Genomic DNA, 14,549 nt, shown 5'->3' with positions numbered 1-14,549 from the left:
TGTACACATCTATCCCTTAAGAATAGTTATAACAACCTATAGATGTATAGAGAGAAATCTTAACATCCGCCTCCATGTTCTCTCGCTCTCTCTCATTTCCTCTCCTCTCTAAAACTTTTCTCCTGCCCATCCTTCCTTCTTGTCCAATGACAGGCCTCATTCTATCCTGTACCTGCCTTCACCTGCATAAAGACGTCAACCTACAACCCATGTATCCCAAATTGCCCTTAAACTCATAATCCACTGCAACAGCCTCCCAGGCATTTGGAAGACAAATATGAATCCCTACATACATGGAACTTTACATTTTATATTCTTTCTATACACTCCTTATCAATTTCCAGGCTTTTTGCTTTCCTACCTCAACTCCCAGAAGAGCAGCCCAGGTTAAACCCCGCATAAGTGGAGGGATGTCAACTCTTGCTTCTTTCCAGATTTGATTTTTTTTGTATGGGTAAGCCTATGATAAGATAAAAATAGTCAAAAATTAAAATCATAGCATGCATATTTATCAATAACAATCAATAAAACAGAAATCACCAGAAAAAGTTTGAAAATGAAACAGATACATAAAAGTCAACAGTATACTTCCGAACTACCAATGGATCCAATTATGAAGTATATTAAAATATTTCTGAAACAAGAATAATGGAAACAATACCAAAAACCTATGGGATACAGTAAGATTAGCTCTATGAGGGCAATTCACACAAATCAGTGGCCACGTCAAACGAGCAAAACCGTTTCGTACTGACAGTCTAAAGGAGCAGAAAAGGAGAGCCTGGCAAACTCAGTCAGAGGAAAGTCAGTGATGCACATTAGAACGAGGACAAACGAGACAGAGTCCACCAAACTGTAAAGAGTTAAACAAAATGGCTGGAAAAAGAAGCAAAATTAATAAGGCCCTAGTATACTTTAAAAGAAGAGAGAGAAGAGAGGAGTCTGGAGATGGCTCACTGGAAAAGATCTCTTTCTACTTTTTCTAAGGAGCAAAGTTTGATTCCTAGCACTCACATGTTGACTCAAAACTGCCTATAACTCCAGTTTCAGGGGGCCTCTGTGAACACTGTACACACATACACACTCAGGTACATTCTCCTCTCTCACTCTCTCCCTCCCTCTCTCTTTCTCTCTCTTTCTCTTGCTCTCCCTTCCTCTCCTCACTCTCTCCTGCCCCCCCCACACTTGTAAGTTACTGTATGACAAATTAAACAGTTAGTGGAGTAAGAAATGGCCTACAGAATTATGGAAGGCTTTGGCAAGCTTTGCAACTGACCCAGAATCAGTATTCACAGTGCAGTAAGGAAACCAAAGCCTTGATAGCAAAAAGCAATAGAATTCAATAGCTGTCAGTACATCTAAATAGACAGTTCTCAGAAGATCTGCAAGTAGGCACCAGACACTGAAACCAGTCTCAGCATCCCCATCCCCTGGGGAAATGCAAAGCAAAAAGCACATCCTTCCAGCTACTCTGACCTCTACGGAGGTGCCGAGGTACACTGTGGATGGCAATATCAATTCACACAGCTATTATGGGAAACAACATGGAATTTCCTGAAAAAATTACAGATAGACCTGTATGATTCTATAAGTTACTTTCCTCATCACTGACAGGATGCCTCATAGCAGCAACGTAAGTGAGGTGTTTGACTCATGGGCTGGGCAGTACCATCCCTCACAGTTATATGGTACCAATATGGAGGCAAAGAGATTTGAGTCAGAATCAGAGAAGAGCTATAAACATCAAAGTCTACTGCTGGGCCCTTGTTCCCCTGCACCTCCTAGGGTTCTACAACATCCTGAAACAGAGTGACCAAGTGTTCACAGACAGAAGACTGTGTAGGATATTTTACATTCAACCTGTAACACTTCTTATGATCCTGTATTCCAGTTCTCAGTATGAATGCCAAAGAAATGGAATTACTATGTCCAGCAGACATCTGCAGCGACATTTTTATTAAACTACTACTATTCATAATATGCGACAAATAGAATTAACATATGCCCATCAATGATGAGTACATAAAGGAGATAGTGTATACTGTGAGTGGAATACCATTCAGCTCCCAAACACAAAATCCTGTAATTTGTGAGAACATGAATAAAACACGAAGATACTATGCTAAATCAAGTTCAGAAAATACATATGGTTTCACTCAACATGAATTAGAAGAAGAAAAACATTAAGAAAAGTGGTCTCCTACAAGTTCCAAGTGGACAAGTGCAAAGTAGTTAGCAGGAGCAGGAGAGCACAGTGGTGAGAAAAGAGCGGAAAAAGTTACTTGATATGTGCAGTTAGGTCAATGAAATAAACACTAGTGTCCTAGTGCACAAAAAGTGGCTATCTATAAATTAATAACAGCACATTGTATCTTATGAGATGTCACAAAAATGGATAACTATTTTGTCACAAATAAATGATAAATATTTGAAAAAGCAGATAAGCTTATTTTGACTTGAAAATTGTATTTTGCAAACATGGATTAAATGGTACATTGGCACCTCATGAATATGTACTGACGCATAGCCCATATACCTCATAAATATAACTGACACGCACATGACTGAAGGGACTTGGAGAAGCTGCTCAGCAGGTAAAGGCACTCGCTGCTCTAGCTTGATTATCAATTTGAGCTTGATTCCAGGGTCTACAAAGTCACCCACTGGTTTCCACATTTACACTCTGGCACAGGTGCCCAGTCATTACACACACACACACACACACACACACACACACACACACATATACACACACAGATACAGATACACACACACACACCATCAACATAATAGTCATGATAAATACAATTTAAAAGTAATAATTAAAAAGAAGATAGTATCAAGGCAAGAAAAGGAAAATGTCTCAAATTGCTAGGTGTCATATTCTGGGCACTGAAATAAAAACAAGAACTTGTTCTACCTATTCTTAATCAGGGCAGATTATAAGTGACTGGAAACCAGGGTTCTAGTGTTATATGATCAAAGGACGAAACCCTTGTAAGATTCTAGTATATAAGGTATGTGCTGAGCATAAGCTACTGTAACTTCTTGTATATCTAGTACATTTGACCTTCTATAAATCTGTAATTTGAAGGGGTTTCTAGAAGGCAATTATTAGCACACAGGATATTTATGTCTTAGGTACATAATATGCACCTTAAAAATGCTTTGCAAAATGTTTCCAATCCGAAAGGAGAAGCCCAGTCTTCACAAGCCCACGCTGGTCTTGCTAATGAGGTGGAAGAATATACCACTGAAACCGTGTAGTATAATTCCTAGCAAAGATGAGTTTAATATAGTTGTTCACTAGTTATATTCATATCTTATACCCTATTTCTATCAACATTGGTACCTTTTCCTATTGACTTTTATGCCTTTTTAAAAATTATGTTAATTCTTTGCCTGAGGTGATCTTTCACACATTGTTGTTTTGAGATTTCTATCAATTTTAAAAGTTAGGAAAGTCAACCAGAAAAGATTATATGAATTACTCTACTCCTAATTTCAAGCTATAAGAATTAAGAGCATTAAAGGAAGGCTCAATGAACCATGAGTAACACCTGCTATGTTAGATATATCACTTCATATGTTCCTACCTTCAACAGCCTGTCAAAGAGAATAATCCTGTTTAGTTGGTACTCTGTGTCCCTCTCTCTGATGATTAAAGGCAGGGAAGCAGCTGCAGACAACTCGTTATTGCTGTTCGAGTGCGGTAAACTTGACTGGCTGTAAAGGAACAACCCATGTAAAATTACAGCATGACGTTATATGCTCTCTTTAAATCTACGCATTTCCTACTAGTCTAACAGACTCGGGCAAAGCGTCAAATGAAGGAGGGTGTACTCACTCGTCTTCAAGCAATGGGTAAAATGCTTCCCCGCCAACATCTTTTAATCTCTGCAAATTTACAAAGTAGTTATAAATCACTATGTTGGCTAGTAAGAGTATGATCCACTTAAAAAGCAATGTAAAACTTACAAACTCACAACAGCACAAAGGAGTAAAAAATAGGATCTAAAGACCAGTTTGTATCATGAACATTCACACACACCGTACTTCTGACAAGCGTTATGTACGAGCAAGGTCTTCCCTTTCCCTCTAGACAGTGTTCCTAACGTTTCCTCACACATAACACCAAATTACTACATTAATACGAAAGTTACTGTATAAAATATTTTAGATTATATAAAGAATGATGATTAGAAAGAGATATTTTAATATGTTCATTTATTAAAGATTACTAAAAATATGCTTTTCCATATATTCTTTAAAGACATTTGCATGAAATATAGTTGGTAAAGTCACAATTTCTGGAATTTACTTTTTAAAGTTTTTAGGTGACCACTCACTCAGAAGTACTGATGAAATACATAATCCTTTCATGTTCAGAACAGGTAAACATAGCTGAAACAAACTCAGTACTATACTGTAACCAGGCACCTCTAATTAGTACATACATTTTAAAACACCACAATCTGATTAACTATTTAAATTTTAATTATGTTTTTATTTAAACTTAAAATGTTTAAAATTCTTAAAATTTGCTATGTTTACCAAATGGAGAAATAAAAAGACTTAGTCAACGAAGATGCAAAGATAACACTGTGAGCAGTCCTGCAGTGTGCACAGGCTGAACTTAAGTTAACATAGATATTTTCTCACAGTTCTACTCCAGGAACACAGGACAGACGATCTCTCACGTATCGCAAAGGTAAAGTGTTGTGTGCTATCTGTAAATGAGGCATTATTGGTAAGCTTGCATCCTTACGTTTCTTAGCTGGCACAAAGACAACGTGACAGTGGTGTCATCTAAGAGTGAGCTTCTATCTCGACCTTGTCCGAAACTTTCTCCATCTTCAAAGAGAAAACTAAGATTTAAAGAAAAAAAAAAAAGAAAATACAGTTGTTACAATGATCATAAAATATTTACTTCTTCTAAAAAAAAGTCCTACCACACTGTCATCATCAAGGAGAAATAAGAATCAGACGAGACAATTGATTCTGAAAACCAAGCGTGGTGCGTACGCCTGTGCTCCAGTGCTTGGAAGGTGGACATGGGAGTATCAGGAGGAGACTGAGGAAAGTCTGTTACACAGTGAGTTCAAGTCCATCATGGGCTACAAGAGATCTTTTCTTTTTTTTATTATTAATAATTAATTATATTAACAACAACAACAACAACATCCCCTAAAACCAAAAGCCACAACGTTAAAACAAACTACTAGAACTCCCAGTAGAACTGCAGCTATTCCTGAAGAGCCCCTGCAGTCCTTTTTTTGGTCTTACTCCTTTCTGATTTCCTCTCTTTTTTTTTTATTTTTTTTCTTCATTTTTTTTTTTTTTATTAACTTGAGTATTTCTTATATACATTTCGAGTGTTATTCCCTTTCCCGGTTTCCGGGCAAACATCCCCCTCCCCCCTCCCCTTCCTTACAGGTGTTCCCCTCCCCATCCTCCCCCCATTGCCACCCTCCCCGCATAGTCTAGTTCACTGGGGGTTCAGTCTTAGCAGGACCCAGGGCTTCCCCTTCCACTGGTGATCTTACTAGGATATTCATTGCTACCTATGGGGACAGAGTCCAGGGTCAGTCCATGTATAGTATTTAGGTAGTGGCTTAGTCCCTGGAAGCTCTGGTTGCTTGGCATTGTTGTTCATATGGGGTCTCGAGCCCCTTCAAGCTCTTCCAGTTCTTTCTCTGATTAAGAGATCTTTTCTTGAAAAACAAGTTTTCACAACTGTAGCTGCTGGCTGAAGTTTCTCAGAACAGGGCTGACTTTTATGTCTCTCGATTAGTTATAATTCTGGTGTTTGCTGTCCTGGTTATATTTGTCAGGACACTACTAAGCAGTGATTCTCCTCCTGTGAGTTGTGACCCCCTCAGGGCTAGAACAACCCTTCACAAGGGTCTCCTAGGACCATCTGAAAACACCAATACTTAAATTATGATTCATAACAGTAGAAAATTACAGTAGCAAAAAACCAATTTTATGGCTGGTGTTCACCACAGCGTGAGGCACTGTATTAAAGGGTCACGGCTTTAGGAGGGTTGAGGGCCACTGCTTTAGAGAGAAATCTGCAATTACAAATTCTAAGTCATCCAACAGGTGTGGGTCTAACTGCTTCCATGTTCACATAATTAGAATATCTACCAAAAGAAATGAAATAAAAAATCAACAGATTAAAATGTAAACTGTTATTACCAAAGATTCTCTTTACTTACTTCGGAAGTGTGCAGATAGGTGGTTTGGATCGAATAATTTCCTTGTTTATCAGCTCCTTCTCCAGGTCTCCCCCAGCCAAACACCAAAGGTAGTAAACTTCCTCAATAGATCTCTCTGCCAGGTAATCATCATCTATATCTATGAATGGTAAAATTTTCAAAATTACTATTACCATTTTTGTCTGTATAAATAGCTGATAGTGATAAGAACTGACATTTTAAGAAAAGTAGCTTAGTTTGCTACTCCACCTAACATCGTAACAGATGAGATTGAAAATCTGTAAGAACTGAAGAAAGGTAATGGAATGGAGGCAAACTACTACCCACAGACCGGGGAAACAGACAGGAGGATGTGCCAGGAGTCCCAAGAGCAGAAAAAAACAAACCCCGGGAACCAGAACTGTAACAGTAAAAGCAGAACTGTAATTGATGAATTGCTGTAAAATCAGGGCAGACAAGTCCGAGAGTTTGAAGTCCCAGGGTGTGCAGTTACAGGAGGACACTCTATACACTCTGGTACATCAGTAAATTTCATCACTAGGATCCTGGCCAGTTACTCACAGTAGATATTGGGGAAAACTGGCCTGCGCTTCAGGCAATGGGAGGAGAAAACAGAATCAATTTGGGGTTTGGAATACCCACAGAGGACTCCTTTCTTCCTTATTTGGCTTGTTACAGAAGGTAGCCAGCACCTAACTGACCTGGGAGGAGGGAATGATATTCGTGGCAAGGAGGAAGGACAGCATCCTGTGGCCCTATAAGCAGGCCACACCGTTTAGTAAGCTTATGCCCCTGGACTGTACGGGTCACACAAGCTTTCTGCCCACACAGAAACTGCAAGGCTAGGGTGCATTTGAGTACGGTGTGTCATGAGTAGGGGATTTTGATTATCTTTGTGACAGGTTGAATTCCTCCTAAAAGTGGCTTATGCATAGGACAGTGAGGGGGCCAGAGCTTGTGAAAATTGTAGGTATATATCCTTCACTCACAACGGAAGGCAAACTGCTACCTCAGTACTTTTCTCGCCCCCCGGAGAAACACATTAAACAGATGTGCAGCGATCCCATAGTCAGCTTTAGTCACAAGCCTGCTTCCTACATCTAGAGAAGCTAGACATGGTAAAATCTGGAATTTTTATACTCTGCAGAAAGGAATGTAGTAGGAAAACCCCACACGTCAACAAAGCATCCCTCTCCTCATGCTTCACAGCACAGACTTCCTACTGATGATAGACTTTTAAGGCCACTAAAAATAAATTTTATGGAATATTAGTAACTTAGAGTCTAAAATTCGACTTATATTTAAAAAACTGTAGAAAACTCCTAAATCCCTGGCTATTTTTCACAGAAGCCCATGAGTGTAACACCTATTGCTGATGAATTCAAAGTGAACAGGCTGGGGGCTTCTGCCGGGAACAAAGCTGGTTCATCTCCTGTGTTTCATTCGTCTTTACCTTTGCACACGTCACTGATATCCTCGGGCAGAGTTAAATCAGCGCATCTCAGAGAAGATGAAAACAGGCTGGCAGGCTTGATAAAGGGGGTGTACAAAGGTGACACCTCACTGAACACCTGGTCCTTCATTAGCTCATCTGGGGTTGGCCTTGGGAAAGACAATTTAAAATACTGAGTATGGAAGACTCATAAAATTTTTTTCTATAAAATATACCACATTCAAGGTGGGGTGAAAAGTCTTAGATACCGTAGCCTTGGCACAGACAACAGCAAGGGAGTTCCCCTCAGCAGCATCCAGCTGCTGCAATTACACGACCCAGTGCTGAGGCAGTCACTTACGCTAACTGTCAATACTGTATGTCCTAACAAAACCCTGTCATAAACACCCCAGGTCCTACTAGTGATCCTAGTCCTCTGTTATACTATAGCTTGATACCATGTCTTTTCTAATAGGAAACTAGGATATATTCTTTTCTAGCATTATATTTAATGCTTAGCTAGGTAATTAAAAGCAACACCATGAAATGAAAATGCCAAAAATCCTCCTCAATTTTTATTAGTAACTGCAAACTTAACCTCCTGCCAAATTCAGTATGTAATACACAATGCAATGAACTTAGGTCGTTTCCCAAACATCACCAGGGCTAAGAGCAGTGACGCTCTTGCTCAGTGATTTTTCTTCTTGAAGCAAGAAGATGAATTAGAAACTTTTATGGTATATGCCAGTTTTCTGACCATGATTTGACTTCTTTCCCTCATAAAAAGTTAACTTTAAATCACACTTGTAATACTGGTACCAATTATGTATTGCAATACATGCAGCCATTGTCCCTTGGGCCATCACTGTCACAGCAAATATTAAATCAACTCTGCACAGAAGAAGCCTGGGATGAGCCTAAAGTCTTACGGAATCACCTCTTAGGCGGATGGAAGGTGAGGCACTTCTTCAAAATACTGAGCGCATTTTCAGGAAGCTCCTGGTGAATAAAGATAAAAAATAGACAAGCGATCAACTCTACAAATATATTTTACTAAAATATTTAAATCTCAAAAATTCTGACTTAAACATTTCTATTTGGACGTTATTTAAGTTTATGTTAACCTGTCCCTCTTGGAAAGAGCCAGTATTGGCAGACAGGTAAGTAGAGCTTTAACAGCCTGTAACAATGAGCTCTCCAGCACACACTGCTACGGTTTGACTGTGCCCTTCCTACACTCAGGTCCTGAAACTTAAGGCCAAGGAGATGCCATCAAGAGATGAGTTGCTGGGGACTGGAGAGATGGCTCAGCGGTTAAGAGCACTGACTACTTTTCCAGAGGCCCTGAGTTCAATTCCCAGCAACTACATGGTGGCTCACAACCATCTGTAATGGGGTCTGATGCCCTCTTTGGGTGTATCTGAAGATAGTGACAGTGTACTCACATACATTAAATGAATGAATGAATGAATGAATAAATAAATAAATAAATAAATAAATAAATAAATAAATAAATAAATAAATATTTTTAAGAGATGAGCTGCCAGGTGAACCTGCTACTATTATTCCACTTAATGGACTTAGTACCACACTGCTCTGAAAATTCACCTCTTCCTCATAGGCTATCCAGTTCTCAGATGTCATCAGAGAAGTTTCTTTGTACAGCAAATGGTAGTTTAGGCAGAAATTCACAATGGCTAAAGTGTGGAAAGTGTGTGACTATGGAGTCTCAGCCATATCTATGTCACACGCCCTCTGCAAGGCGCAAAGAGCGTCATGGAACAGTGGTTGGAAGGACCCAGAGCCAGAGGTGGGGAGGTACTGACAGCCAATGAAGGCAGAATCTGTTATTTGTAAGGGTTTGGCTCCCGGTAAATAGACCAGGGTGCAGTGAATACCCACACCAAGGAGTATATGGGCCACACTGGGTTATTAAATACAGGGTGAATTTGGAGGAGTGGGAGATAGGGGTTGATATGAGAAGAGATTTGGAGAAGAATTGGGTGAATATGAGCAAACCACTGCATGAAGTTCTCAAGAATTTATAAAAATAAAAGCAAACAAACAAGAAACAAGGTGGCCCATGAGGGGTGATAGTGTCCCACAGGCTTTCATCTTGGGAACGGGATCTTATCAACACAACTCCGTAACCACAGCATCCTCCACCACCTTGCTTCTCTGCTGCCAGTGTCCTTCCCTCATCAGAAACCTGAGCCTGTGGGCACTGTTATCACAACATTTCCAGACTCTAAAACTGTGAGATGATTAATTTTTTTCTTTAAAAATGACCCAGTATCAGTGTTGCGATAGCACACGTACAACACACCTTGATAATGTCCAGACACCCGTGCTCCTCAGCCAGAACGATTAGAGTATCATCCACACAGCCTGAGGGAAAAGGAAAGCCAGATGAGGAAACACTAGTTTTTAATCTATCACAATAACTGGGGGAAATACAATGACAAAAATTTCTAATATCATATAATATAGTTTTGGTCTCTAAGCTACTGAAACTTTTTTTTTATTTAAAGAATTAGCTTTCCTTACATGTTTTGACAAAAGCTTAGAGGCTTACCCATTCAGTTCAGTTGAGCACAGGTACTAAATTATAGCAACTTACATAAGATGTAAAAAAAACTCAAGGGAGTTTTAAAGGTGTTGTGTTTTTTCATGGTTACAAGAATAATTTATTTTTATTACATGAGATCTGGAGAATGACCCCACGTATCTCTGGAGATATAAAGTATAAATTCAGTCTTTAGACCACATTTAACAGTGCCCCAAATTCCTTGACAGCTGTAGTGTCTACTCTTTGTAAGAAATTAATGAATCAGATAAACTTTTTATGCAACTTAAACTTCATTGCCTCCTTCCCACAGGTTTCATCCTTAGCAAACGGTTACTGGATTCGGCTGTGTCACTGTTTCATATGAAGTGGTCCTACTGGTTCTCTCTCCTTCATTACCACACATCTCATTTCTCTCAGTCTGAATTAGATCACACATCTGTTACTAGACATTTCAAATATGATACATATGCAAGTTTTAAAGAGAAACGAACATTCTTCCTAGATAGTTTTCCATATACAACTAGTCACGTTAGAAAGGTAGCTCAAGGTTTAGATATGGTCATGTAAGTACGGTTTTGTATTCTATTAGTTTGATTATAGAAAATAGTTTTCTTGACTAAATCATGACACTAAGACTTCTTTCCATGAAGGCTCAAGTTCCTCCTCCTGATGCTTACCTCATCACCATCAACCTAAAGGCAGGCGCCTCACTGTTTCAGAACGCACTCCAATGCACACGACATCATGTTTATGGTGGAAAGATAAACAAATGCATGAAACTTACCCAAAGTAAGCAAAAATTTTAGTCTTTCAGAAATATCCAAGCTCTGAAACAATTTTCTTCCCTAAGTAAAATGGGAAACAAGTTCTTATTAATCTGTAGAATTGTCTTTCTGCCCCGAGTATCTTTTGTACCATAATTGGAGCTGGTTCTATTGGCTATTTATTGTTATTTCAATTTATTATCGAATATTATTGTTTTTTAAAAAAGCCAGCTTGACTAAGAAGAGCTGTTGTTAACATTCTTAAGAGCTGTGTAATATTTAAGGCACCAACGTCTAATGATCATTAGATCCAAATGTGATTCCAAGAACTGATGCTTTTGAGAACCATACATTACTGTTATTTTTTTCCAGATCACTAAAAGCATTGTTTAGGAAAAAACAGAGATGGCCCTGGAAGTCTACCCTGAAAGCCTTGTTTGTCTCTCGCTCAGGTAGCCCATTCTGTGCACCGATGACCACCCACAGCGGTTCTTCTCCCACGCAACTTCAGACTGGCTTTCCATGCCTTTCAAGAGCACCTGAGCTTCTGTGCTGTCTTTGGTGCTTTTGGAGCTGGTCACTGAGCCAGGGACTCAAGTCGCTAGATCAGGGCAGTGGCTAGAACAGCATGGTAGCACCATGTTCCATCCCCAGTCCTTCCTATGCTATTAATTTAAGGTGATCTGTCTAGGCTGGCCTCAAACTGGCTTCTCCCTAGTTCAGAGTAGCTGGATTACAAGCTGTTTTAAGAACGTATTACATTTGGTTGTTTCCTTGTCACTTTGCCTCTGGAACCTCTTAACGCGGATTTGGGAGTCAAAATTTTCATCTCCAAAAATCATGTGTTGAGCAATTGTATGTGCAACAAATTGGATTCTTCTATCACCAAATAATTCAATAACATTGATAAATTACCTAATCCCTTTATACCTCACGTCTCTCATCTGTATAACTGGAGAAGAAACTGAATAGACTTACAGTGCTCAGAGTTATAAAAGTGGACAGTGTCTCATCAGTGTTGGCTTTTTTGTCACTTATTACAAACAAGTTAAATATACACGCTCTTTGAAGGAGACTTAAAGAAAGGTTTTACACTAACTAAAGACTATACATGGACTGACCCTGGACTCTGACCTCATAGGTAGCAATGAATATCCTAGTAAGAGCACCAGTGGAAGGGGAAGCCCTGGGTCCTGCCAAGACTGAACCCCCAGTGAACGTAATTGTTGGGGGAGGGCGGTAATGGGGGGAGGATGGGGAGGGGAACAAAAGGGGAGAGGGAGAGGTTAGGGGGCTGATGGCCAGGAAACTAGGAAAGGGAATAACATTTGAAATGTAAAAAAGAAATACCCAATTTAATAAAGATGGAAGAAAAAAATCTGTTTCCTAACAAAAATTACAAATTAGTAATATCTATAAAATTATGGGAGAAAAACTAAAATTTAGTCACTCATAGCAGAAATTAATTATGGTACACTTAAATATCTGTTACAGTAAACATTAAGAAAAATTCTTTAAAATTGCTGTGTAATTTTTCAAATTATATGAAATAAAAATGAAAAAGTTATATCAAACCATGTGACAAAATACTCCAATGTCTAAGTTTTGAATACAAAGGCTACTAAATTAGTAGTTGTAATTGTGATAACCAATAAATAGACTATAAGTAAAATAAAAAAGAGAGAGAGAGAGGTTTTAATGAGATGGCTCAGACTTTACCTACATACACAGAAAATTTGGTTATTTTAAGAGTTAAAATATTCTTAATATTTCAAGATCAGAATTACCATCAGAGACAGCACTGAAACACAAAACATTTGCTGCTTTTCTGTCATGGTTTTTACGTTCTACACTTGTCAGGAGTACAGGCTGGCCTACAGTCGTAAAGCTTTCAGCTGGCCCATGCTTTATAGAACCAAGTATCCCCATTTAGCACCTAAACTCTCCTAAGATATGGCTCCAATGTATATTTCTATCTGCTACTTGTCTGCCTCTGTGAACACACACAAATTAAATCAGAATATATGCCCTTCTGCACTGAACACTAGTGTTATGTCCTCAAAATGGGAATTTTAACACTGTGCTTCTCACAGTTCTGCATATCCTTAATTTCACTGGCACTCTTGATTATATGACTAAATTAATTCATTAATTTTAAATTAAATAATTTAAAATTCAAATTTTTGGAATTATATTTAGATTGATCCACTCCTGTATATTCACTACTAGAAAAAAAAAATAGGCAATGTCATTCCCAGATTTTCGAGGGAAAACATTAGTTAGTGCCAACTGCAGGTTTTAAGATTTTTCTCCACAACAGCGATGAAACTTACCAAAGACTTTAATACTTTAGCTTTTCGAGCGCGTAGTAGGCGTGTATCTGTGGACTCTTGGTTAGAGTACAGCTGAGAGAGTTTGGCCTCTATGTACTACAGTTTTTCAACTTTTAGAAATACAAACTTTAGAAGCCTAATGCAAAAATTGATTGACATAGTCAATATGAAAGTTGTTATAAATCACCTTACCTTTTGATAAGTACCCTGTCAATGTCATCGATTTTTATTATTCCTTACCTTCCAAAGGTTTACTGTACAATTTCCAAGTATTTTTATTTTTGTTGTTTTTATGTGTTTTTATTTTTTTCCATTTAAAAGAACCTATACTACCAAAAGGGAGAATTTATTCTCTACTTTTGATAATCCCATTATATAGATGTTAGAACATCTGGGTATATTTTCCTTTTCTTTTAACTTTTAATATCTGCAATCTCTTTATCCTTTTGTTCAAATACTTTTGGGAGGATTTCTAAGGTTTATCTACTCTTGGTTTTTCCAGTTTCCTAGAATTCATTACATCCCTTGTTTTAATAATTGCATATATTTCATTAAAACTTTGTGTTTTCCTGAGAGCTTATTTAATTACTTAATAAACGTGTTACCATATATTTTAGAAAGCATGCGGTTTTATTTTAAAGTGTTAACGCTATACTCCCTGCATTGGCCGTTTCTTTCTTATGGTGGACACTAAGTGTAAGTGGTTTTGCACATGTTCTCAGCAATGCCCTGATCTCTTCCTCACATCTCCACAGTGGAGCATCTCAGTGCAGCACGGCTCCACTACACTGTTACTGACAGAGTAAAAGCCTCCTAGCAGTATGATTTTGATACAGCTTTTCATTCATTTTTAAAATATATGAATTTTTATTGTACAAAAAGCTCCATTTGTTAGTTGCTGGTATGATATCCACTTATATCTTAATATTTTCCATAAAATCCTAGGTGTTGATTTATGCAGAATATTTACACTTATATGTAGCCTGTCACACTTACACCGGATGCCCAAACCCACAGACATAACCAAATGACATAAAACTCCTATAGAAAAATTAAACTTTCCTTTCATTGAATTCATTCAACTCTGTATCCTTCTCAAACCTTATAAACTATAATGCAATTATGAGCTCTGATATAATGTCTATATCTAGTCAACTTGTACAGCAAAATATCTCATTACTATATAAACTTCCTCTATAAAAAGCCAATTCTAATGATCACACAATTTAC

General features: G+C 38.2%; 1 protein-coding gene across 4 annotated transcripts in view; it reads right to left on the bottom strand.

Moving 5' to 3' along the window:
- Tbck (TBC1 domain containing kinase) overlaps positions 1 to 14,549 on the bottom strand; it is a 171,570-nt gene that overhangs the window by 117,903 nt on the left and 39,118 nt on the right. For all 4 annotated transcript variants that reach the window (XR_015661625.1, XM_087620578.1, XM_087620584.1 and 1 more), the window contains 9 exon segments: positions 11,007 to 11,067; positions 9,980 to 10,041; positions 8,591 to 8,652; positions 7,675 to 7,823; positions 6,222 to 6,360; positions 4,769 to 4,868; positions 3,848 to 3,897; positions 3,597 to 3,726; positions 362 to 460 (listed from right to left, as the gene is read on the bottom strand). Coding sequence is in view for 3 of the 4 variants with exons in the window: in XM_087620578.1 (XP_087476704.1) it covers positions 362 to 460; positions 3,597 to 3,726; positions 3,848 to 3,897; positions 4,769 to 4,868; positions 6,222 to 6,360; positions 7,675 to 7,823; positions 8,591 to 8,652; positions 9,980 to 10,041; positions 11,007 to 11,067 (852 nt within the window). In the remaining variant the exon portion in view is untranslated.

Source organism: Rattus norvegicus, chromosome 2 (genome assembly GCF_021556685.1).
Source record: "Rattus norvegicus strain SHRSP/BbbUtx chromosome 2, alternate assembly SHRSP_T2T, whole genome shotgun sequence".
In the NCBI taxonomy this organism is placed as follows: domain Eukaryota; kingdom Metazoa; phylum Chordata; class Mammalia; order Rodentia; family Muridae; genus Rattus; species Rattus norvegicus.
This window is presented reverse-complemented; position numbering and strand designations above follow the sequence as displayed.